Genomic DNA, 27,839 nt, shown 5'->3' on the forward strand with positions numbered 1-27,839 from the left:
ATTTTCTCCAAATACCATATGGTCATGTTTGATTCACAATATTAATAGTGAAGTATTAATAGTCCTAGTAAATTAGTGTGGTATTCACTATCCAATTGGATTAATATGCATTGGATTAATAATCTCACCCCTACCCTATTACTAATAATCCTACAAATTTGTTGGATTAATTATCCATTGCATTAATAATCCTAAACAAAAATGTTAAAACAAATATAGGATAATTGGGCCCACGGATTAATAATCCTAATCCCACACTCTAATCCACACAATCAAACATGCCCTTTGAGTATAATTTACCCAAATGCATATATATATATATATATATTCTGGGCACTGGAATTTCAGAAAGCACTGCAGGTAAAATTCTGACGTTTATTGGGTAAACGTGACATTCAAAAAATTTCAGAGGCAAAGTTGCATATACTTCAAAGGGTTGTTGCCAAAGAAAATTTTAAAAATTTAGTGAGGTAAATTTCTGTGGTTGAGCTGATCCGAACTACTATGCCGAGCAAGCGAACAACCCAGCTAATCCGTGCAGCCGTATGGCAAGGTTGTTTAGGCCCAAATTTATTTATTTATTTTACCATTATTATTTACCTTAGCGTATGAATTAATCTCAGATTCTCAGCCAATAGTGGATTGGTGAGACCCACTTCATTTTCTAGTATTTGGTAAGTCAGATAATCTGAGCCTGTAACATTAAGGTTGAAATTATACATCATTGCATAACATTTTTTCTCTCTTTGCAATATCTTCAGTCAACATTTATCCACACTCCATCCTTTATTTTCAGTCAAAAGACGAGGCATTTTGCTTCTCACTGCCGTCTAATCCATCCGAACCAAAACTAATTTCATTGCTGCAAATGCATGTAATTTGATGTGTGTGTCGTGCATGTGCATCAATAAATCAATGTAAAAGGTAAAATTGGTTCCTCATGTAAATCATACAAAAAAGTCATGGCCAGCAAGCACATGATAATTAACTCCTAAACGGGTAGTGTCTTCATGAAGAACATGGAAAGTTGTCGAACCATTGTCAAAAGATAGAGCAGCCAAAAAACAATCTCAAAGAAACAGTTTCTCAATATTCTTGGGCGAAGTTGGGTTTCCAAGATATCAATGACAAATAATTGAGAAAAAATAAAACACAGATCTTGGCTGAAAATATTAGCTAGTGTCGATTAGAAACAATTAACATAGCACAAATCAATGCATATTCCCATTTCAGCCTCGTCTGCCACAACACACCAAAACAAACATCATCAGTTTTCTACCAACACCCCACTCCAATTTCCTCACCTATTTTACTGTCACTCCAGTTTGTATATGTCAAAAGCCTAAAAACATACCTGCTGAGCCGAAGGCAGGCCCCCAACTTTCTACTTTCACGCAAACCCGATTGCCAATTACAAAGAAAGCCTATATACCGCGGGGCTATAAACAAGAGCTCACTAACGGCATATGACATACCTACCGCTCAACAAAAGCATATGTGGAGAGTAACGGAGGCAGTACACATCTAATTCCAGATTTATATTTACAGTTCTAACAAAAACACAAAATCCACCTATAAGCTGATATCCCGATACCCAGTTGAGTCAATGGCAAGAACAAGGACTCTCCATCTGTGAACAGAGGAAGCCCATTAAATGAACAGCCTTATGAAAATTAAGGTGTTATATACGCTTTATATCTTGCACATGTCGCCATCTCTTTTCCTCTACATTCCTCTTTTTTTGGCCATCTTCAACTAAATAAGATCGATATCCATTCACCGCATTGAACGGTAAATAAATGAATTATCTGCATCATTCAGGGTACCTGGAGTTCCTCCAAGGTCTTCCAATTCCTTAAATTTGCAAACACCTGATCATCCATCTAGCAAAGAGCCTCCAGCCACTAGCACATACATGTATACGCCAATATGGTCGAAGACCAACAATTTCACTGCAAACAAATTAAATGAGACAACTAGAAGATCAATTATCACATCTTAAAACAATTATTAATAATTACACACGTAGAAAAAGATACATTGATTGTATAGTTTCTTAAATATATACACAATATAACATTCTGGTATTTTCAACAACATAGTTTCTTGCGTCACTAAGCCTACATAGTATAGTAGCATAAATCATTCCAACCTAGATGGATACCCTTACAAAGGCCCATATCGAAAGACATAGAAACGTCGACTAAAGACCAATCCCCACCCCTATATAGAACTATACTATTCAACCACTACCGTTCTCAACTCTCCAAAGCCATATACCCAAAAGGGCTTGATTGAGAATCCCAATCCTCATAATCACTGATCACCCTCTCTAAGAGGTGTACATAATCACTCCAAGTCCACCAAACAATGTTTGATTTCTTCTGCTAACCAGCCCCAAAGAAAGTGTCCTTGCATTCTCTCAAGCCTCTTACCAACGGCAAAAGGAATAGTGAACAAGGACATGAAATATGTAGGAATAGTGAGCTTGAGGCTTTAGTGGACAAGGACATGAAATATGTAGAAAATATGCACTTTAGATGAGACAGAAAGAAATAGTAACATTTCTAATCTCCTCTTTTTCCCTCTCTCCTCTCTCTGCTTCATATTTTGTTCTTTTTTTACCAAAAATGTCTTTTGGGAATCTTGGCGGGTAGATCACCAACTACTCTTCGTAGGCAGATCACCACACAGAGTAATCGTCATTTTTTATTTAATTTTCCTGATCAATTTTGTTGGATTTTTTGTGTTTTTGTAGGATTTTGATATTTGTTGGTAGTTTTATGTTTTTAATGAATATGTAGTATTTAGAATATTGGATGCATCATAGTTCTTGAAAATAATAAAGCTTTTGTCTAGAATATAAAATTTTTTTTAAATATTCATAGCGTTCACCTCACTTGGATGAAGCCCTATCCTCATCACCTCACACTTGGGCCTTGGGAAGCCATATTACCTCTGTTCACATTTTTCCTTAAAAGACACTACTTTGGCCAACACCAACTCAGCCTCTCTTCTGCTGTATAACCTCTCCACCAGCCCCTAGCATTCTCCCAAACACCATCAGCCTTTTGAATCTAAAGGGACAACTTCCCGTCCAATGCCACCACAATCCAATCACGATAGAATTTTGGTCCAACACATTATCATTAGGTAGGGATCCAAATTCACATCAATCACTACCTCTTGTTAATGTAAACAGCATAATTGACCCCTAGAGATTCAGGTTACACACCTTTCTCAATACCACAAACAAAAAAAAAACAAATACACTCTTACGACCAGATATCGTCAATGGGCTCTGAACATCCATTTCTCAAGCATGGCAAACCAATTAAAAAATCTGTGATATGTAGTTACCTTTTCAACGCCATCTACATGTATCAGATGGAGAAAATGGAAAGCAAAAGAAAAGAGAAAAATTGCATGAAAGTTCAAGCCTAAATTTGAAGAATTGGAAGGCAGGATTAACAAAGTCATAGACTTCTATATTGTAACAATAAGTCACACTAGATAGCTGCTCAACAACACAAATCACACAAAATAATTGTGTTCCTTCCCTACACCTCGGACGGATACCTGACCAGGCTTTCAGTCCTAGAGTCCCCTTCCCATATTCCCCACATTCCACCCAGCTAAAAAGTTCAATCACAATACTAGTCACCATAAAGAACAACTTTCCGACATGTATTCATAAACTGGTCTACGAAAGCCTATTTCCATCAGTCAACAAATCCGTCAAGCACTAAACAATTGAACTTTCTTGTATTAGATATTTGTTGATATATGTATACAGATGACTAAATTTTTGAAATCGTTTACAATCAAGCATTTTGGTTTGGCAATATGAATTTTTCATTCATATAAAATGAAAAAGAAGTCATTCATAAAGCATAGTGGCTTACCAGTTAAAACAACATTAAGAACCAGCACTTGGCTTCTGAACCCACACTTGTTTCTGCATTTAAAAGATAATTAACCTAATCAGATTAGCAAATGACCAAATAGAAAAACCTGATAGCTCAAGTTGAAACCAAAAATTTAATTGCAAGCACACCTCATGGGAACCATAGCCAGAAGAACCTCCTTTCTTCAATAGCTTCCCTTCACTTACGATAGAAGAGCCATCTAAATCCTTCACATTATGTGCTAGCCCCCGGCGGCCACCATGTTTATGTGAACCTGGTAAGTGGTAGCAACATTAGTTGTGGTATGCAAGCAAATCAGATGAGCAGAAAGGGGTTGGAGGGGGAGGTGTTTGAAGATTTATATTACAGAGATATATATTCATATATATTTCAGATTCCAAAGGCAAAACTAACCATTATCTAGTGAGTGAAAACCGCTACGTCCAGTTCCAACAGTTTTAAATTCCCCACTCCTTGCATTTGACAAGTCAAATTTCACTTCTCCATGACTTCCTGGAAAATAATAATAAATAAATAAAATACAAAAACAATATGTACATAACAAGATCACAACTAATACCTAATCCAAAAAAAAAAAGCAACATCTATAAATGCAAGTTTGCAGTAAACTCCGTATTTCACCTCCTTATTTCCATTTGAACGTGTGCAAATGGAAACAAGGGGGGTTCCAGTACTACAATTTTACTGATTTCCGGATTCTAGCTGAGTAATGACCACACCTTCAGCAGAATATGGCTGTAACTGTGTCGATTGAGAAGCTGAAGATGATAAAGATTCATCACTAGCATGTGATCCATCTGAACGGCGAAGAGGAGTCCAAACACCACGATCAGGCCTATCCTTGTTCCTTGTACGTTTCTCCTGCTTCTCACTGGAAACACCATGCAAACCATTCCCAACGACATTATCTTCCAGTGATCCATTCGTATCCTTGAAGAAATGCTGGACATTTTGAGGTCGAGGAGGTCGTTTGTCCTTTTCGAGATTTGAGGCCTGAATTTTCTGTTCAGAACGGACTACAGATGATGATTGACTTTGACGTGCATCCTTGTTTAGAAGTATGCTTCTAATTATCCTTCCACTGGGTTCACGTCGCTGATTCTGTTTGAAACCACTTGAACCAAGTGAATTTTTAACAGATGATGCACTCTGCTGCAATGACATGCCACCTGACACCTGTAGTAGGGATGAGAATATCAGCAAGAAGTAGTTGTTTGGTACTGTAATCATGAACCAGAGAAATTGTATTTCCAACAAATATGATGGATACATCCCAAATGTATGAAGAGGCAAGAGTGTAAATTCAATACGGCATCTACATGTAAATTGCTTGGCATACTAATTAGATGTTTTGAACCAAAGCTGAATTAATAGCAGATTCTCAGTCGAACTCATTGGTCCAGATTGGGGATGGCAATGGTGCAGGGCCTATATACAGTAGCTAGCCCCATCCTATCCTCTCATGGCTTGTGGCATGGATTTAGTCAGCACTTAATCTGGGTATGGGCAGGCTAAAAAATTTAACCCAAGTCAAGTTCAGGTATGTCATCATCCCACTTTTAAGCAGTAACACTAGCCCATAATCCACCTCTTCCCTTTGGTAACCTAGACTTTTTTTCAAATTTTTTTTGGGTAAAGAAAGAAGATGCTAACGGGAAAAGAATGAAACATATTATGGCATAGTCTCACGATTCATGACACAACTAGTTGATGACATGTTCCTCACAGACATCCACAGCTCTCCTTCCTGCCAGCCACTACTACTTGCTGATTTTCAGCTTCAATAAGGACCACAAGGTTACCATGCATAACATGCGTGACTTATGGATCCAAGATTTCAACTTGTGATTGTATTTCATGTCTGCTATAGTGCAAATTATATAGGTCCTAAACCACAGATTTAAAGTGTATCAAAGACCCACATGCTTGTTTCTCTTTTTTTAATCATGACATATATTATCTCACTTTATAAAATTGCCAAAGCACAATTAGAAGGCATTCAAATTCTTTTTCTTGAAATTCTTACACCATGTTAGGTGTATGTGTATTTTATTTCTCACTGCATTATTCATGACAAAAGCTAACACAGTAGAATGATGGCAGTGGATATAACCCTGCAGCATTGCTAGGGACACTAAATTGCTCTCCACTCACATGGGAAGTGAGACCCACATCATTACATGGTGTGGGTTCTCCACCACTCATGTGAGAGGGAGTAGTTTAGCGTGTACTTTTTGAGGTCTCAATATCATATGAGGTCTCAATATCCTTATTTGGAGTAGAAGAACTTTTGTGAGGCAAGGATAAATTTTCATGTTGAGCTTTTTTGATACAAATATCTCTTTGTACAAAGGTTGTGCCCCTTCTGGCGCTATATAATACGATGTTTCTTATGGAAAAAAAATATAATATAATTTTTGTAAAAGTACTTCCACATGCGTTTTTGACATACAGATATCTCTTTGTACAAAGGTTGTGTCCCTTCTAGCACTATTTAATACAAATTTACTTATCAAAAAAAGCTTTTCCATAAGTTTTTTGTAAGAACACTTCCAGACTACTGATTTTGAGGAATAAAAGCAACTCTTTAATTACATCAAGTGCAAAGGCTTAATACTTATGTCCATAGCTCCTGCTTCTTTGAAAACAACTTGAATTCCCTATAAATGACTAAATGTCATTGTCCCGAAACAGAAAGGATGCCCAAAAAAAATGCTGGATATATAATTCAAAAAATAAGTGGAAAAATAATTCATCTGCAAAGAATTAGCAAGCAAATGAGTGGTGGAGAGGGAGGGAAGTTCCTGCATTAGTTTGTGATGCAGACAGAGTTATTCTAATGCAGTCAGATTGGGTCAAAAGGGATGACTATTTACAAGTTATTGCTTGCATTTCCATTTCCAACATTATATTCCACTACTAATATTTTCTTTATTTCCATTTATTGCATTGGTCAAAAATCAACCATTCACATCTTATAAATAGATCAAATTAACACCATCCCACTACTATGTAAAACTGTTGAAAGAAATGAAAAGAACCTAGGGCCTCAGACTCTTGTGGGGAGGGGAAATTGCAAAAAACGGAAAGGCTTACATAAGGAATTTCTTTCTCTTTCCCCTTCAAAAGCAGGACCTTTTTCTTCCCAGTATCAGTGCTTCCAGAAATTCCTGAAACAGAAACATCAAAGGTATACAAAATTACTGATGGATAAATTGATTTAAGTTACGTATCAGTGAAACAGAAACAAAAATTGAAGAAACCAATGATACTCATTCTAGTGTAGTCATCACACAAATTTACAATGAACAGAAAATTATGCATTCTTAACAGGGGAACCAACTATTAATTTGCCTACTCAAAATATGTAATGTGAACAATTACCAATTTTTTCACCAACAGCAGCCAATTGCACAGAAAGAAAAATAATTGACAATAGCATTCAAACCAAAATGTGCACTAAATGGTATAGGTTTTTGTATGAAGACAAATTTATTTCTCCTTTCTCTTCAACTAGAGCAGTTCTTAAGATTCCCCAACAGCACCTGTAGCTTTAATTGGTGATCTGGTATGCATCCAAAAAGGCAATCTTTTGCAATGCTTTAGCATTTCAGCTTCAAATGAAGACCTTAAACCAAGCCCCCTCCCTCCTCTCTCTCTCTTACAGAAGAGCAGTTCTTAAGATTCCCCAACAGCACCTGTAGCTTTAATTGGTGATCTGGTATGCATCCAAAAAGGCAATCTTTTGCAATGCTTTAGTATTTCAGCTTCAAATGAAGACCTTAAACCAAGCCCCCTCCCTCCTCTCTCTCTCTTACAGAGCAGCCAAAACCCCTACACAAGGCAGTGGTAACCTGTTGAATGAATCTTAATCACTCTACTAATGAGGTACGCCTCCTGTATACTACTCCCAGTGAGTTTGGATTTCAGAATCTTATTCTTCCGATACTCACTCTTAAATTACATCGTAATCTTCGTAATTATTTACCAAAACCTACTAAATGCTTCCAGAACAACATTCTTTCCTAAGCTTAAAGGCTCTCCCAATTGAAAAGATCATAATTCTATAAAAAGCATAGAGTTAGCTTATTTGAAATCACACGATGGTTGGCCGTGGAAATAATAACACAATAAAAGCTTTGATTGCTGGTGATGAACTGTGTTACACAGACTTGCCAAAATTGCTCAAGTACCTATGTCGACACGATGACTACACCAACATAGGTGTAGGATACCCCCCTAATAAATAGATAATCTTAACGCTAAACAACAAACTAAAGATAAATACCTAAACCATTACATTTTGGCTTACATATCATTTTTTGTTTTACTTTTTTCCCCCTCTAGACAATGACAATGGCCAAACAATAATTTTGTTATCTAAATGTTTATTGTTAAATGACTTAATTTGCTTAATTGATTATTGAATTTACCAAATTTGTTTAAATATTTAATTGCCTAATTATTCATTTAATTGTTTAAGTGCTTTTAATTGTTTAATTTAAATTTACTTCATTTGAAATTGTTGATGTGGTGCAAGCTTTTAAGCACAAGTAATGTACTTGGTGGTTATAATTTCGTGTAAAGTAACAATGTTTCGTTGGTTAGCATAGGGCAGATCAAACACACAATAAATTTCTCATACTCGTAAAACACTAAGCAAAATATCCATAATTGCTTCGACGAAGCCCGCACCTCACCCCGCATCTTTCGCGTCTTTCACCTAGGCCCCAAAAGACCTTGGTGCTATGAAGCACAGGTACGGGTACGAGTACTGGTACTGGTACGATACGAGTACGTCGATACGGTAAAATTCAAAAAAAATAGGGTACGGGTACGGCTTGGTACGCTTGTAAAAAAATATTTATTTTTAATTTAGAGTAATGCAAAAAATAATTAAATGGTTTAATTTGTTAAGGTCCAACCTATAATTAACATTTAATGCCAAAAGGAAAAGTATAAATCAAAATTAAATATCAATATATTAAACAACTTACAAACCATAGTTTAATTTTAAAATCATGCTAAGCATAAAACAAAAACTGAAAAAGAAATCTAGTGAAATGAGTTTTATCTCTGTAGTAGAAGGAATATATTGTTTCAACTGAGGTACGGTACGGCTTGGATATATACTAGGTACGTCTGGGTACGTTAAAAATTAAGAAGAAAAAACTTGGGTACGTGTTTCGTGTATCCGGTACGTATGCAGAAGTACCATACGAGGTACGGTACGCCGGTAAGTACCCGGTACGGGTACGGCATATTTTTCGAAGTACCCGTGCTTCATAGCCTTTGTGCCTCAGTGAGCCTCTTGCCTTAAATAACACTGATCGTATGTTTGCACATTGACGAGGACAAAAAAGTTCAAGTCAAAGCCAATTTTTATTGCAAGGATTTGAGAAGGAGAAAAATCATAGAGAGAACTCTAGAGAACCAAGATGAGCCCATTACTTTATGCAAGTTGATGCCGTCAATCTAGACCTAGCACTCAACAAACACACCTCAACCCATACTTTGTCATCATCTACAATCATGCCATGCATTAGGGTATCAAGGGAAGGAGGAGGGGATGAGGGAGAGTTGAGGGTCAGCCGAACAAGCAAATCAGAGAGGGTGGGGGGTGAGGGAGATCAGAAAAAGGGAGTTTCAAAGGGAAAGAGGGGAGGGGATGGTTGCAGATTACAAAGAGAAAGGATAGAGAGATCTAACATATGAGAGATGGAGGGAATTGCACATGTAAATCTATAATCGCCACGTGTTACTTTTCTGTACATTTATCATTATCAGATCCATGGTGTTTTCTAGCCTGGTCAACAAACAACTTACACTGACCAAGTGAAGAAAATTTTGATCCATTGCAACAATGCAACATCTATTGTTTCCTCCGATGGCATGGGCTATTATGTGGTCTGTTTTGTATCCATGTTGAACTAGGAGTGGGTAGCATGTAACTCATTTTGGTACTGGGCTTCTATGCCATTTTCTTTTGGCAGACTCGTATATGGTATTTTACTTTTTTCATATATAAATTAATTAATTTTCCCCCCAATTAGACAACATATCCATGCACCCAATGTTATCAAAGGTGAGCCTAGGTGTAAGACACACTTGAGGCGCCTCAATACCAATGAAGTGAGGCAACTTTAATTAAGCACAGCCAAGGCACTCAAGGCATGCAAGGTGCAAAGAGGCATACACTTTGTTCAATTTTTCCTAATTTGTTAAAGATGTGATATCAATCCTTTGATCTAATGAAGTCTACTACAATTTCATAAGTTGTTGACATCCTATCATAAAAAACCCCAAATAAATAGATAGCCACAACCCTAGATAACAAATTAAATATAAATACCTAAACTTCTTCTATATTTTGCCATACATATCATTCTTTGTTTTACTTTTTCCCCCCTCTAGACAGTGACAATGGCCTCAGAGTAATTTGCACGGTTATCAGAATCCCAATCCGGATCTTACGATCCTATGATCTTACAATCCATTTGAGTACAATTGATCCGGATCGTGTAAAAAATTCCTTATAGGTAGGATCTTTCGATCCTGATAATGGGATCTTATAGGATCGTAGAATCCCGATCCAAATCCGATCCAATTTACAAGCCTTGTTTTGTATTGTATGACATATTTTATTATAAAATTTATGTTTGTTGTCTAAATACCAATTTATGTGGTCAAAATAAATAATAAAAATTAAGTAATATTGAATCAAATAGACTAAGAAAAACAAACTAGGAAACAAACATTCAAATATTACGGTAACTTAAGAAAACTAACTAGTCGAAAAAACAAACTTAGCTTTAGCAATTACAACTTTATTCCAATTTTTGGAGAGATTATTTTTGTAACTCGAATCCGCTCCACCAGGGACGCTAACAACAAACCTTGTCATTCGGTTAAGTTGCTCTTTTGAGTTCTTAATCTATTTTCATATCCAACTTTGTTAAATATTTTTTTCTTCACTTTTTATGCATTATTGTAGATAATAAAGTATTTTTATGCATTATTGTAGATAATAAAGTATTTTGTTATAGAATTCTTCTTCTTCACCTTCTTTTATGATGAAATACAAAACTTTTACCAAGTTTTCTATTGTATAATATTACATATACATTTTACATAGAGTATTATATTCTTCACAATATCTTCACTTTTTTTTAATAGAATATAGGCTCATTTTGTATATACTTTTTAAAAAATATTTATTTAAATTAAATTATTATGTAATTTGTCTTTTTCGGTAGAATCTTACGATCCTTGATCTGATTCTACGATCCGATCTTATAAACACCTCCAACGATCCAACATAGGATCCCGATTTTAACAAACTTAGTAATTTGTTATCTAAGTGCTTATTGTTAAATAACTTAATTTGCTTAATTGAATATTTTATTTACTTAATTTATTTGAATATTTAATTGATCAACTGTTTTTAATTGTTTAATTTAAATTTACTTCATTTGAAATTGCTGATGTGGTGCAAGCCTTGGTAATAATCTCATGTAAAACAACAATGGTGCATAGATGGTTAGATAAAACACATAATAAATTTCTCATAAACTTAATTTGCTTAATTGATTATTTTATTTACTTAATTTATTTAAATATTTAATTGATTAACTGTTTTTAATTGTTTAATTTAAATTTACTTCGTTTGAAATTGTTGATGTGGTGCAATAATCTCAAGTAAAACAACAATGGTGCATATATGGTTAGATAAAACACACAATAAATTTCTCATACTTAAAATAAAATAATAAAAAAAGAACAGAAAAACTGTGCCAAATATCTAGCCCGGGCCTCACCTTGCACCTAGGCCCCAACCAAAAGACCTTGGCGCCTTAGTGCGCCTCTTGCATGAATAACATTGCACATACCCGTATCTAATTTTGAGATCCTTTTATGTCGAATCCATGTATCCTTCAATTTGAGATTTGATGGGTCTAACCCCTATATACACACCAGTATCCCCCAGCCCATGTAACCCAGGTGATGAGTTGGTAACAAAATTTGTGAAAGGTGTATGTATGCAGGTACCATATTGTAGAAATTTAATGTATAAAGAGAAATAGAGAATTGTATTATTGATTGATATTTATATTGATATCTATTACAATGTATAAAGAGAAATAGAGAATTGTATTATTGATTGATATTTATATTGATATCTATTACAATGATTCATGATTCCTATATATAGAAGATGGTGAGTGTGTAGTAGGTAAGGAGTAGGTGAAGTGGAGGTGGTAGTGGTGTAGTGGGTTAGGTTTAGTGGAGTAGGTGAGGTGGTAGTGGTGTAGTGGGTTAGGTTTAGTGGAGTAGGTTTAAGTGGGTGAAGTAGGTGGAGAGTAGGTGGATTTTAACAGCCCCCCGCAAACTCAAGGGGGATAGGAACTAACCAACTTGAGTTTGGAGAGAGTAACAAAACAAGAAAATACATAAAAATAAAAGAGGATAAGAGACACTGTATGGTCGTGTCAGACCATTGGTGAAGACACTGAATGGTGGTGTCATAACGTTGTAGAGGACACTGTATGGGGGTGTCATAACCATGTAGAGGACACTGTATGGTGGTGTCATAACGGTGTAGAGGACACTGGATGGCGGTGTCAGACCGATGTAGAAGACAGTTTATGGGGTCATGTCGGACCGTTGTAGCAAACAATGTTGTGACAGTTGTGGTGACAGTTTACGAAGTCTTGCTGGACCCTTGTAGAAACTAACCGGAATCAATGTCGGGACAGTTTACAGAGTCTTGTCGGACCCATGAAGGAGCTAACCGGAATCAATGTCGGGACAGTTTACAGAGTCTTGTCGGACCCTTAAAAAGTCGCACCCTCAAAAGGTGTGCCCAATCTGTCAAAAGGCGTGCCATCAAAAGGCGTGCCCAATCCATAAAAAGGCGTGCCATCAAAAGTTGCGCCCTCAAAAGGCGCGCCCACTTCATCAAAAGTCGTGCCCAACAGAAAGCGTCGAGCCATCAAAAGGTGAGCCGGAGACGCGGCGAGGCACGTGAGCGACAGAGCGGCGTGTCGGCCGCGTCGTCAGTGTCAATATAAACCAATGCGGAGGCGGTGGAAACCAAACCAGACTGAAACCTCTGAACTTGTCATTCTGAAACAATCTGTAAATACTCTGTATCTAACCCTTCTCGGAAACACTCAGCAACCCAAAAAACATGGCCTCTTCTTCCCGTTCAGCTACCCAGAACATGGCCTCATCTTTCCGTGGTCTGCTCACTCTCTTTCCCGACCTCAACAAGTCAACAAGAGAGATAACTGGTGCGGTGGCACTGGAACCTCAACCAAGCGCCCCGGAGTTTGCTCCGTTGAACTTTCCTATGCGGTCTGTGGAGCAAAGAATGGCAGTGCAGTCGGATGTGGAGGCCAATCAGTATACATTGAAGTCATGTGTGGAAACCATGACTGCGGTTACAAATTTGTCGAACCGGCTGCAGAGTAGGACAAATGAGGTACAGCATTTAAACGCCCAACTGGCTCTGCTCCAACGCATGTATAAGGATGCGCGAGCAGAGATAAGTGTGCTGAAAGCAGAAAATAAGGAGCTGAAACGGAAGGCCACCGTGATGTTCCGATTTGGAGGGTCGCCATATGCTGCAGTGGAGGAGCAGGGTGGAGTGATCGTGCCCAGTGGAGTGGGAAACACGGAGGCAACACCGTCAAGGGCCGCCCAGGACGGAGGCAAGAAGAAAAGACCTGCAGCAGAGTAGAGAAGAAAATCCTGCCTGTGGATGTGGTTGTTCTGTTTTTTTTTTTTTTTTTTTTTTTTTTTTGGTGTAAAATTGTGATCGGGGTTGATCCCTTGATATGAATAAAATGAGTTTGGTGTGCAGTTTCGTCTTCTTCCGGGTTTTTTTTTTTTTTTGTGTAAAAATAAAAATAAAAGGAAAGAAAACAAGAGATAAAGAAAATAGATAAAAAGAATTGGTAGATGGATTATATGAAAAACATCAGTGTGGGAAATGAAATAAAATAAAATAAAGAGTTGAAAAAAGCAGAGGTGGGTGAATAATATAAAAATAAAAAGAAATGAAAAGAGGGGGACAAAAATTGGTGTCTGGTGTGATGATAAAGAAATAAGAAAAGAGGGGGACAAAAGTTGGGTGAGTAAAGATATTAAAAAGAAAGTGAGTGGTATCCATGTTGAGTGAGTAAAGATATTAAAAATGTTCTCCTCATAAGAAAAGGAAGTGAGTGGGTCTAGTGTGTCTTTACCTTTCAAAACTCAAAGCTTCCGAAAAAAAAAGAGAGAGTCAGTGCATAGAGAGAGAGAGAGGTTCGTAGCCCCTCTCCATTTGTGCTGGGTTTGCTGAGAGAGAGAAGAGAGAAAATCAGTTTGTGTACTTTAGACACAAGATGTTGATGCTAATGGTCAGGCTTAGCTTCCAGATCCATTTGGAATATTCTCTTCTTATTTCATGGTTGCAACCAGTAGACAGAATCACTATCATCACTGCCAAACCAGCGCATGCTGCGTTCCCAATCACTGAGAGGGGCTGCCACACTGAAGGCAAGGCTGGAAAAAAGGGTATGGAGCTAGAAGTATATCCCTGACTGACGAACAGGTTGAAGAAGCAAATGTCTCAATAGCATTGAACTTTGTTTCTAAAGGGGGCGAGCTTCTTAAACGCACCAGGAAAGGAGCTCTCCACTGGAAGCAAGTTTCTATCAACATAAATTCAAATTGGCAGGTGGTAGCTAAAATGAAAAGCAAGCACATGGCGGGAACATTCACAAAGAAAAACAAGTGTTGCCGTGTCGTCACCTTTGTCAATGTTCAGAATGTGTAGAAAAGAAACGGAATAGATTAAGGTCCGGCGGACGGCTAAGGTGAGGTTGCCGCCCGCCGGTGAAGCGAAAAATATTAGGTTCTAAACCCGCTCTGATACCATGTAGAAATTTAATGTATAAAGAGAAATAGAGAATTGTATTATTGATTGATATTTATATTGATATCTATTACAATGATTCATGATTCCTATATATAGAAGAGGGTGAGTGTGTAGTAGGTAAGGAGTAGGTGAAGTGGAGGTGGTAGTGGTGTAGTGGGTTAGGTTTAGTGGAGTAGGTGAGGTGGTAGTGGTGTAGTGGGTTAGGTTTAGTGGAGTAGGTTTAAGTGGGTGAAGTAGGTGGAGAGTAGGTGGATTTTAACACATATGTACATGAATCTCCATACTTACATACACCTTTCATAAACAAACACACACACATATCGTGTGGGTATGTCTGTGTGCTTATGCATGAATGTGTATCACATAACATATTTGAATCATTAAAACATCATTATTTGACAGGAAAATATCTTCCAATAGCCACTCTTTAATCTAATATGATCCTATATATAAAAAGCTCACTTTAAACTCCAATTTAAGCCATAATGCAAGCTAAAATGAGCCCCTCCACCTTGCCAATAGTTAGACGATGACCAGAAGTTAAAACGGGATCAAACAACTGTCAATCAATGAAATGTATGGGCTACAGACCTTAACCAAGGCAAAGGGATCAATCTTGCGAAGGTTTGCTCATTGTCCCTTTTGGACAAATTGCAGCTACTTTGCAAAGTTTTTGTTGGACCCTACACATTAATAGGGAAGACCCTCTCTTGCACATTCAACTTTCCCAAGATTTCAACCTGTAATTCAAACAATTCCTCCAATTTCTGCAACACAGACAGTTTTTTTTTAAAGGGGGGGGGGGGGGGGGGGGGGGGTGGGGAAGAGAGAGATCTGCAAAATTCTGCAAATCAATTGCACTTCTAATATGACAAAACTCCAGAAACAATGGTGCAATGTCAACATAATAAAGAATCATGAAAACGGGGAAATCTTACAGTCCTAAGGTAATATAATCACAGAACAAACACCCCCCCCCCCCCAAAGTCACCGCCACAGTTACCGATAAAGTAAAGCCAATAATAATGTAATCAATTTTATTTAACGCCCCTAAAACTTATAAGTCTGCCCATGGACAGTTAAAATCTAAAACCGAGTCTCTTTATGTACGCACACACATGCAGATACAAGCTACAATGTCAACTAAAAAATGTGCTTTGGCACTGATCAATTAAGCATCCAAAAAATAAGTCATACCACTTTCCTCTTCTGAGACTTCAGCACCAGATGCAGCAGCAATAGCAACAGACTTGTCAGAAAGCTGCCGATCATCTTGTTTTGGAACCAAAATGTATGTTGATTTGTCTTTGGCACTTGTACTCTTTGCAGTATCCCTTAAAACATACTGTCAATCAGATAGAAGAAAAAGTTAACAACACTTCCATCTCACCTATGCTTTATCATAGACAGGTATATGAACAAATATGACTTCACATTGGAGAAATAAGGTGCAGCAAACAATGAAGGATCAGAGAATGGCCTGAACCTAAATCAAGACAGGATTCTCCCGAAAGCACTAATACAATAACATAATAAGTTACAAAAGGAAAAGAATCAATAACTTTAGCCAGCAATTAGCACAGCAACTCCACATTTACGTGCGTTCTTGATACAGGAAACTGTATGTAATTTGTACAGAATAATATAGTTATTGTAGCTATATTATCATAATGAAAATAACAAAACAAGTAATAAACAATTGATTCAATTCATCCTAGTTGCCTTGTGCAACATATACTAATAATTTAAACAATACACAGATATCTCTTCACCAATTTCCATAGTAGTCAAACAAGGGTAAAACATAAACAACGCTTATAATGTAAATGGAAATAAACATCAAATCAGAATCAAAACACAATTTTATTTTTTTTTCATGCATGGAAGTAAACATTATATCAGAATCACAACAAATAAATAAATAAATTTTAATAAGCAAATCACAAGAAAAAATATATGTAAATGTCAACCTCCATCTAGCCAACAAAAAGAGTAGAATTTGTAAAATACTACAACATCTATCATTACCACCGCAAGCACAGATCCTCCCCCAAGAACCAAGTTCAACCCCAACAAAGAAATCAACTTCAAACAAGCAAAAGAAGAATATGCAATTCAAAACTACAACTAGAGAAAAACTAGGGATAAATACAAAAAAATTAAAAGATAATCCAAACCAGTATATACTACTGCTTTTATGCATAATCCACATGTATAAACAATATAACAGCACAAATAAATAATATCCCTTCATGAACAAGCAGAAATAAGACTAGACACAATGAAAATTTAAAATTTCATACTTGACATGGGATGCAATAGTAAGAAAATTATATTAATTTATTTAATTTAACTAAGCATATAGCCCTTAATAGGACAAAATGGCAAAAAATGATTCAGGTAGCCAACTCCACAGTCCCCACTTGGTTGGGACATAGGGCTTAGTTTAGTTTGGTTTGGTTTGGTTTGGTTTGGTTTGCTTTGCTTTAATATAGTCTATGTTGAGATATTGTATGGCCTGTTGTGGTACATTTCTAGTGTTTTTTTTGGGTACCTCATAAGTTCTTATGTACCAAAACTACTAAATTGCAACTTCTTAAGAAGAAAAACAGTTACATACAAGCAGCATTAACTGCTTTTGCCATCATAAAGTAGGTGAATGTGGAAAAATATGAGTACCATGGTAGTAGAAATCCTTCTCTTGTCAGAACCTCGTCTTGATGGAGCTGAACTAGGACTTGCAGAAGATGCTCCATGGGCTTTTCTGGTCGGTTTCCCATTAGACAACGACCTCTGTCATGGATCAAAGAACTATGTTCAACACATGCTTGGTAACTTGGTGAAAATTTATGGAAACAAAACAAAGATATGAAACAATACTGATAGGCCACCATGCAATTTTCAAAAAATTATAACTCAGAAATGGCAAGGACAATTGAAGAGATAAGTATCTAGATATTCGTGTGATGTATGTATAGAAACTTATGAAAATAAGAACAAATTATTCATGTTTTTCAAATAGTAAATAAGTCTCTCATATTATATGAAAAAATAGCAAATAGTTCATTTTTTATTTTTATTTTTATTTTTTTTGATAAATAAATTAAACTTTATTGTTGAAGCATCAAGATGATGCAAAGAATGCAAGACTGCAAAGGAAACAACCAAAACCTAACCAATTATAACATCTAAAAAATCTAACAACGCAAACAAATCAGGATCAACTTTCTCCTCCGTCCAACTATACAAGACTGTAAGAAGACGACTCTCAAGCCACGAAACACTGTGGTGGAACTCTTGAAAAGTTCGCCTGTTGCGCTCCAACCAAACCAACCACATCAAACAGAAAGGCACCAATGACCACACACGCCACCGAAGTCGACCACCCCGAGCTCCACAACATATCCACTACTCTGCGCGGCTGAACCCAAGCCATCCCAAAAAGAGAGCACATGAGTCCCCACAGATGACTAGCCACCAGACCAATGTTATGAAAGGCGTGCCTAGGCGCAAGGCGCATCCAGGCGTAGCTTCGGCGACTGAAGAGACCCAAGGTGAGGCGAGGTAGATGAGTCGTGCGCCTTGGCCGAGCCTTGGGCCAAGCGCGAACAGGCGCAAGGCGACGCTTAAGTGTGCCTTTTTGTTTTTTTTTTTTTGCCCCCTGATGCTTATCGATGGCTCTGATCTCAGTTTGAATAGGTCCAACACATACAATTGCAACTCACACAACACATACGAGAGTCAAAGCCCTAAAATTTTCCAGTGTCGTCTCTTCTCTTCACACAGCCTGCAGCTCAATACGATTGCGACTTCGACTTCAACTTCAACTTCGACTTTAGCTTCAGCTACAGGTTAGTCTTCTTCTTCTTCTTCTCTTCTCTTCTTCTTCTTCTTCTTCTTCTTCGTCGTCTGCTTCTTGTTGTCTCGTCTCTCTTTTTTTTTTTCTTTTCTTTTTTTTTTGCCTTCTGCTTCTTCATCACTGTGATGCTTCTTCACCAAGTATTGAGCCCATTTCTATAACCTTTCCGACGTGGCAACATGCCCATTTGATAGAGCCCAATAATTTAAACAAGTTTGAGTGTAATTTTTGTGATAAAGTATCAAATGGAGGTGTTTATCGAGTGAAACAACACCTCGCGGGAGGTATAGAAATGTCACTGCTTGCCCGAAGTGTCCAGCTCATGTAAGAGAAGAGATTAGAGAGTTCATGTCAAAAAAGAAGACACAAAAAGAAGAAATGAATATGTTGCCTGATTTAGATGACATGGACAAGGACATAGAAGATGAAGATGAAGATGATGATGTTGTTGAGATCAATGTCAAGCAACGCCGTAAGTTGACAATTAGCAGCCAAGGTTCATCCAAATCCAACTCAAAAATGCCAAAGAGAAAAAGGTCTATGGATGTTTACTTCACACCCAATCCTGAATCAGTGGTGAAAAATCGAAGAGACCAAGCAAAAGGGAAGCAAACAAAAATTGATGAGAATGACCCTTACAAAAAAGAAATGAGAGCTCGGGCAGTGCAAAGATTTGCAAGGTGTATGTATGATGCTGGTATCCCTTTTAATACAGTAAATTATGAGAGTTTTGGACCAATGATTGAAGCCATTGGGCAATATGATCCCGGTATGACGCCACCAACTTACCATGAAGAGGTGAAACATACTGAAGATTTGATGATGAATCATAAAGAGTATTGTGCAAAATACGGGTGTTCCATAATGGCTGATGGCTGGACTGATAAGAGAGGGAGGACATCGATTAACTTTTTAGCAAATTGTCCAAGAGGAACCATGTTTGTTGAGTCGGTTGATGCTTCTAGTTATTCAAAGGATGGGCAAAAGCTATTTGAATTACTAGACAAGTTTGTGGAGAAAGTTGGATAAAAAAATGTGGTGCAAGTTATCACTGATAGTACTACAGCTAATGTGTTGGCTGGTAAGAATCTTTCCTCCTTACTTCAAAATTGTTTGCTCATAGTTTGTTTTGTATTTAAAATTTAAAAAATTTAAAATAATAATTATTTGTAATTGTTACATCATAGGGAGGCTCTTGGAAGCCAAGTATGAACACTTGTATTGGACGCCATATGCTGCTCATTGCTTGAACTTAATATTAGAAGACATTTTCAAGATACCCCAACTGAAAAAGAACATTTGAAAGGGATATTCCAGTACATGGCTACATTTACAACCAGTCTACGTTGCTAAACATGATGAAGCGCTATACAAATCTGAAGAATTTGATCAAGCCTGCAAAAACTAGATTTGCAACCGCCTTTCTGACTTTGTCTAGGATACATCAACAAAAAAACAATTTGAGAAAGATGGTCACCTCCGAAGACTGAACCTCAAGTAAATGGGCAAAAGAGCCACAAGGTAAAAGAATGGCACAAACTTTGTTGATGCCTTCATTTTGGAATACTGTTGTGTTTGCCCTTAAGGTCTCGGGTCCTCTCGTCAAAGTGCTTAGATTAGTTGATACCAAGAAGAAACCTCCCATGGGATACATTTATGAGGCAATGGATAGAGCAAAAGAATGCATTGCAAGTTCATTTGATCATAAAGAAGAAAAATATAATGAAATCTTCAAAATCATCGACAAAATGTGAGATATCTAATTGCATCGGCCTTTACATGCAGTTGCACACTTTCTTAACCCAGAATTCTTTTACCCAAAAGCGTTAGATGTGCAAAAAGATCATGAAGTGATGAATGGGTTTTATGAATACATGCAAAGGTTGGTCCCGGATGTCACTGTTCAAGATTTGATCACTAATGAGATGAGTATTTATACGAAGGCTGAGAGCCTTTTTGGCAAACCTGTTGCGATTAGGCAAAGAAATGCAAGGGCACCAAGTACTATATTATAGACTCACAGAGTTTATTTTTAGTAATACTTTTAGTAAAACTCAATACTTGGTGGGCATCATATGGTTCTAAAATCCCAAACTTGCAAACTTCTGCCATAAAAGTCCTTAGCCTAACATGTAGTACATCGGGTTGTGAACGAAATTACAGTGTATTTGAACATGTGAGTATTTAACATTCTAATTAATTTTTGGTGAATTCAAATATTTTTTATTCTCATTATATATAATTTAATATCTTTTTAATATTTGCAGCTTCATAGCAAAAAAAGAAATAGATTGGAGCAACGTCTCAATGATTTAGAGTTTGTCAAATATAATAGAACATTGAGATTTAGATATGACATGCGCAACACTCTTGATCCCATATCTTTGTAAAATATTGATGAAAGCAATGAGTGGTTGCTTAGGAGGATGGATGGAGAATCAGATGAAGATAATGAGCCAGTGTTTGATGATGACAATGGCTTGACGTAGGCCACTGTTGCTAAAGCTTCTGGAGTAGAAGAAAGTAGTCATGCAAGTAGAGCAACTAGTTCACGTTCAAAGGCACAACTGAGAATATCTAAATCATCAAGATTAACTCCACTTCAATTAATAGATGAGGAGGAGGCGGGCTCAAATGACACAGAGGAGGAAGATGTTGAGGGATATAAATCAATTGACGGAGAAGAAAATGATAGTTTGCTTGCCATTGATGTTGAGGATGATGATTGACTGACCTAACTTACCCTTCCTTGTGATATTGATGTTTTGAAGTGTTAAGACATATATTAGTATTTGTTGAATATTTATGTTTTGGATATTTAGTGTTTATGTTTTTTTTTTTTTTTTTTTTTGAATATGGATTATTTTGTCTTTGAAAATTGGAATGCTATGTAATATGCACTTTCATGGCTTTGAGAATTATTCTATAATTTGTCTTGAATCTTGATTACTTTTTATTTTTAAAAAAAACTGCCTTAGTACTGTGAATGATTAGTCCATGTTAATTTTTTTATTTTTTACTAAGACTGTGTGCCTTACTTCAATAAAACCTGCGCCTCGCCTTGAGCCTATAAAAACACTGCACCGGACAATGCAAAAACAAATAATCCACCGACTCCGCGTCAGGGCAACACATACAGCACTGATTGACTAAAAAATGACCGCGTCGCACCAGATTATCAATCGTGAGATTCCGTCCTAAAGTCGCCGTCCATATAAAGAAAACAACCTTAGAACAAACCCCCGGGACCCAAATACTCCTCCAAGGGAAATCCCGCCTCACCTCCCCCACCAAGCTCCGGTAGTAAGACGAAACAGAGAAACACCGCTTAATCCCCACAACATTCCACCCCAAAACATCCTCCCCCACCCCAGTCTCCTCCAACCCATACAAAAAATCCCATAAATCTAACAATTGATCCACCTCCCAATCCTAGACCGGCCGTCACAGATGAATATCCCAAACCACCACATCCCCAACCCGCAAATATGATGCCACCATAACTTCCTACTCCCCTGCCATTCTGAAAATCAAAGGAAATTGATCCGTCAGCAATGCCTCACCACACCATCTATCCTTCTAGAAATGCACCATCCGCCTATCACCTAGCCGAAACCTCACCCTCTACCAAAACTCCACTTGACTCAAACCAACACCTTTCCATAAACCACACCCATAAGAACCAACCACCTCCCCTGACCCTCATTCCCTCCTACCCAAACCATACTTACTAGCCACCACCCGTCTCCACACTCGGTTCGGCTCCAATGTAAAACGCCACAGCCACTTACCCAACAAAGCTTTGTTGAACATAACCAGACTCCGAACCCCCCAATCCTCCGACCTCTTTTGGTTGGCAAATCCGCCCCCAATCCACCAAATGATAATGGAAAGCATCTCCCCACAGCCCCATAGAAAATCTCGCTGGAGCTTCTCTATCCGCCGTGCCACCAACACAGGAATAACATGCACGGACATAAAGTACGTCGGAATGCTACTCAGCACACTCTTAATCAAAGTCAGCCTACCCCCCTTGGAAAGATATTGCCGTTTCCAACCTGCCAGCCAGCGTTGAATCCACTCCAGCACTCCATCCCATACCCCTTTGGCCTTAAACGTTGCCCCCAGAGGCAAACCCAAATAATTAGCTGGCAAAGCCGATTCCTTACAACCCAACACCACCGCTAAAACTAATAATCTGTCCACAGTCCCCACCGAGATCATCTCCGACTTCCTCAAATTCACCCGAATGCCTGAAACTGCCTCAAAACACAACAAGACACATCTCAAATAACCCACCTACTCCGTCACCCGCCCCACAAAAGATCAAAGCAAATAGTTCATTTTTTATGTATGCATGTATGTTAAAAAAGGAGGAATATAAAACCCTATTGTCTCTTTTAGAAGTCTCAACTATTTATCGACAATGGAAGTTGCAAAAGCTTTAGGGTATGTTTGGTTTGAGCTTTAGAGATGAGTTTTAGAAAAAAATTTCCAAAAAATTATTTGGTTTGAGATTTTTCTCAAAAAATTTCCAAAATCACTTTCTCTCTTACACATCAATCAATCATTTTTTCTCTCTCCTCTCTCCTTTTCAATCACTTTTTCTCTCACACACATCTACTCAATTACAACAAAATATCAAATCATCCCAAACTCCCAAACTCCAAAACTACTTTCAAAATATACAACCAAACAAACCAAAAAAATTTCTAAAACAACTCTCTCAAATTTTTTTCAAAAACAACTCTCCCAAAAACAAACCAAGCAAGCCCTTAGAGTTTCAAATTTTAAAAAACTTAAAAGATGAATAAATATGCTTAAATCCAATATACTCCTATTTATCAAAAAAATAAAAATAAAAATAAATCCAGTATACGCCCTCCATCCCACAGTGTTAGTCATCCTTTCAAATTTGGGATGTCTTAAAATATAGCCCTCTTTAAAAAGTCAAAGCATAAAACTTTACAAATTTCCAAAACTATCCCTTATAAATGGCCAATTTGAGAAATCAATTAATTGGCTTTGAATGCACTAGTTATATGTCCCTCGAAAAGTTTAGATTCTCAAATGGGATTGGGACGAAGGGAGTACTTTTTATTCTTTGGCCTAAATTTAATTTTCTTCGAACTTGCGCCCCCCCTGGCCTAAATTTAATTTTCTTTGAACTTGCGCCCCCCCCCCCCCCCCCCCCCCCCAAACCAAAAAAATGTAAGTTTAAAAATGTCCAAGTGCTTTTTAAGATCACTCAATAAAATTGTAAGAACTGCCTTACTTCATGGAGTGCTACATTTTCAATTAATTAATTCAAAGAATCAAAATGTGCGAATTAGTTCATTCAAATTTGTGTCAGAATAACCGTGAACCCTAACACCAAATCCTAAGAGATACACACCAATTTGACTCAAAACGTGCAGATTGTAGTCTATGATTTTCACACTACACAATTGTGTGCTTACAAGACAAACATGGATAAAAATACTCTATACAACAGGTCACAGAAGCAGTAGCAGCTCTGGAAATTTTTGTTGTATTTTTGCTGTTGGGGTCCTGCAAAACCTTAAATACTAATTCTGAAATCATTAATAAATAAAAAATCCTAAAACATTATTTCTGTCAAGAAATAAAAAAATATTTACTTCTAAAATTGCCTCGCATAATATCCTTGTTATTGAACCAAAAAAATGACTAAAGGGTGCAAAAGCATGAGAAGCCCAACATTAATTCGACCAAAAATTCACACTTGAACCAAAAATCCATATACTAGGGTAATATGTTCTATGAATAATTGGAACAAACCAAGAAGAGGTGGATTTTCCCTTCAAAAACTATAAAACTTGTGTTGGGTGCAGCAACAATGACAAATTGGTGCACAAAATTATAAAAGGTTAACATTAAAAAAAAAGTAAAAAATTGAACTAGCCAATGGGGTTAATTGACCCCATTAGTTTACCTGCACCGCCTCTGCACAGAAGTATCAAAATTACTTGATTGCATAAGTTATGTGTATATCAATAAAAGGCTAGTAATAATAATTGCTACCCGAGTTCCACCCTTGGCAGCTCTTTTCTGACGAACAAAATCCATCAGCGGTGTGACTATAGGAGCATCCTTTGCGGCACCTAAAAAAGAAGATGTGGGAAAGACAAAGTTAAAATTTCTTTCTCATGCCATTTACAGCCTCTTTATCTCTCTCTACAACATGGGTTCAATGAATGACAACATATATTACAAAGAAGTTCTAACTAACCAGCACGTTCCGCTTCCCTTCTCTCCAATTGTATCTCTGCACTGGGAAGATTCTCAACAGGTTTCGCAAGAACTTCAAGGAACTCCAAATACTCCGGATCTAGAACTCGTCGAAAAAATGAGAAAATTAATCACAACTGAAATAAGGAAATGTTGGCATATGTTGCATGCAATCGTCATACAAAGTTACCATTTTGATACCTTTAAATATGGACCCTTCACGCCCATCTTTTTTAGACCACTGCTTTGGAACACGTTGCAAAGGAGCATACTCAACAATAGTTTTGAATTGAGTACCTGTGACCGGGGGAAGGGAGCGCCTCATTAGAACATGGTATTTTAGGGAAACAAACTTACACACATAGTTAGGGATGTAAGAAAAACCGATAAAACCGAGCTGACCGTTCGAAATCAACCGAAATTTTAGTTTTCAGACTGTTTTTCATAACATACGGTCTATTTCGGTTTTGAAACTTTTTATACCGATGCAAACCGAACCGCCTGAATATTATATTTAAATATTTTTATATTATAATTTCTTGAAGATTATATGAGAAGTAACTAATATACACTTTTGTGATAAAAATTAGTGAGAAAAACATTTATAGAGCAATTTTCATATATTTTCTTCATTTATTTTCAATGTAAAATTCTATAATCTACTATAAAACATTTTAAAATATGATGTAAATTTCTCTTCTACATCAAACCAACAAAACTGATAAAACCGAACTGTAGCATACGGTTTGTATCGATTTCTCAATCATAAAAATCAAAAGAATCGATTCGGTATGATATATACTCTTAACACCAACCAAACCGAACCGTTTACACCCCTACACATAGTACGCAATAAAAAAAATCATATCACACAGTGGCTCTAGATTTTTTTTTTTTTTCTTTCTTTTATTATTATTATTATTAGCTGCTGGCAGTGGAAAGGGAAAGCTTCACTACCTTATCCATATAAGGAACCCTAAGATTGAATAAACAAATATTCTCAAAAGATATTTGGTGGCAAGATTTGACGTGTCTCATCAATTCTCTTCACAGTATATGTTCAAGGATTACCCTTCTCATTGACAAAAACATGCCCATCAAAGAACTCAGCAAACTCAATAACGTCCTCTGGCTTCTTGAAGTCAATGTAGGCCCTAGCATAGGATGGATGCTTCTGGCTGCAAAATCAGTTCAATAAATACAAATCACATAAGAGAATGCACCTAGTAATAAAAATCTGATTCAAGCATTGGTATGTAATTATTACAACAATATTCCACATTTATAGTACATTGGTCCATGCTTAGAAGGACAAACAACAAACAAAAGTATTTCCCGTACAGATGAGTGTTCTTCCAGAAACACATATCGGTGGTAGGTAAGGGCTTCTACCAACGATCAAAAACTGCTAATTAATCCTCACACATATTAAATGAACATTGCGGCAAGTAGATTCAAAAAATATTATGTGGCTTCCCTAAATAGATAGCATAGGAAAACCCAATTTAAGTTGGGGTATGCTCGCTTCAAACTCAGAACACCACAACATACAATAAAGGGTCACCAAAAACAAATCGGGAAAAACTAACCTGAGAATCATCGAGACATAATTTTCCACTTCCTTTCTTCTAGACTCAGGATAAATCAACCCATTTAAAATACTTCAAATTATGAGCTCTTTAATAAAAATGCAATCAAAGCCAGCCAATCCCCACCACCCCCTCACCCAAAAACAAAAAATAAAATAAAATCAAACAAATATAAGTTGACGGCTGTCTGCTAACCACCATGATAACGAGCTCATTCACTTCCCTGGCTATTCAAAAAATATATATAATCACATTTTCCACCATCATCCATTCATTTTCCCCACATATCATATCACCCGAAGGCATGTAAAACTTTCAGATTATTTCCCACCTAGTTCTCATATCATTTTGGCTACCTGTTCAAACTTATCCTAACATCACCAACAACTGTAAAATACTAAGAAGCAAAACAATCCCTACAAACCCCAAAATGAAAAGTTTCCAAACCCTGTCAATGCCAGCATTTCCAACCTCAACCCAACATGCATACGAGTTTAACTGTGAAGTAGGGTATAAACCGATCCAAAATCCTAAACCTTTCAATTAAACAAACACCACCCCACCCCCCCCCCCAAAAAAATAATAATAATAATAATAATAAAAATAAAGTCTAATCCAGTAAACCCTAACATACATATCCAGCAAAACTAGAATTTTGTAGTAAATTAAAGAAACCCAACAATCCAATCAAGCACAAATCTAATGTTGTAGTAAATTAAAGCAAAGAAACAATCTAATCCTAACCTGTTCTTGCCGGGGCGGAAAGAAAGCCAGTCGTAGCGTCCGGCAAAGCGGGCATCAATTTGCTCCATGAGCGCCGACTGCGACATCGTCGGCGGCAAGTGCCGGACTACAATCTTCGTTCGATCTAGAGGGCCCTTCATGCGTGAACTTGACTTGGAAAGCAAACCCTAGAAATTCGATTATACACAGCAAGTGAAAAAAATTGGATGATTCAAACCCTCAAAAATGTCCCTGAAATCACATCTTCTCTGCGAGTGCTGCGTATCGATTGGAGGTGATTACGTGCCTTAGCTTCGAATTCGATCCGAAATCGCCATGCATGAGAAAGTCACAGAAAGAAAGGGAAATATATGTAGACAGGGTTGTGCTGAGTTGAAGAGACCCTCTCTCTGGTCGTATATACAGTCTTATGTGCAACTCTGCTTCAACCCAAATACTAGATTATTATTATTTTATTTTTATTTTTTATTTATTTTTTTAAGAATATCTTCAATTGTTTATTAAATATTTCATTAAATTTGAATAAAAATTTGATTATGTACTTC

General features: G+C 37.0%; 1 protein-coding gene across 1 annotated transcript; it reads right to left on the reverse strand.

Annotated features, from left to right (window-relative positions):
• Positions 1-1,159: 1,159 nt before the first annotated feature.
• On the reverse strand, positions 1,160-27,743 carry LOC114317384 (regulator of nonsense transcripts UPF3). The gene is made up of 13 exons (XM_028264084.2): positions 27,295-27,743; positions 26,033-26,139; positions 25,163-25,258; positions 24,963-25,061; positions 24,755-24,834; positions 17,533-17,646; positions 16,051-16,198; positions 7,026-7,099; positions 4,649-5,105; positions 4,323-4,421; positions 4,058-4,182; positions 3,906-3,958; positions 1,160-1,952 (listed from the first exon to the last, which is right to left on the reverse strand). Exons 1-12 carry the CDS (start codon positions 27,432-27,434, stop codon positions 3,920-3,922), a joined length of 1,578 nt encoding a protein of 525 aa, XP_028119885.1. The 5' UTR covers positions 27,435-27,743; the 3' UTR covers positions 1,160-1,952; positions 3,906-3,919.
• Between the last annotated feature and the right edge of the window lie 96 nt (positions 27,744-27,839).

The sequence above is a fragment of the Camellia sinensis genome, chromosome 2 (assembly GCF_055761805.1).
Source record: "Camellia sinensis isolate YWXY chromosome 2, ASM5576180v1, whole genome shotgun sequence".
NCBI lineage: Eukaryota > Viridiplantae > Streptophyta > Magnoliopsida > Ericales > Theaceae > Camellia > Camellia sinensis.

Coding starts and splice junctions, on each gene's coding strand:
- LOC114317384 (XM_028264084.2), bottom strand. CDS start 27,434: ATGAAGGGCCCTCTAGATCGAACGAAGATTGTAGTCCGGCACTTGCCG. Junction 4,422..4,648: donor ACAGCCATATTCTGCTGAAG/GTGTGGTCATTA, acceptor ATTATTTTCCAG/GAAGTCATGGAGAAGTGAAA. Junction 3,959..4,057: donor CTGGCTATGGTTCCCATGAG/GTGTGCTTGCAA, acceptor TTTTAAATGCAG/AAACAAGTGTGGGTTCAGAA.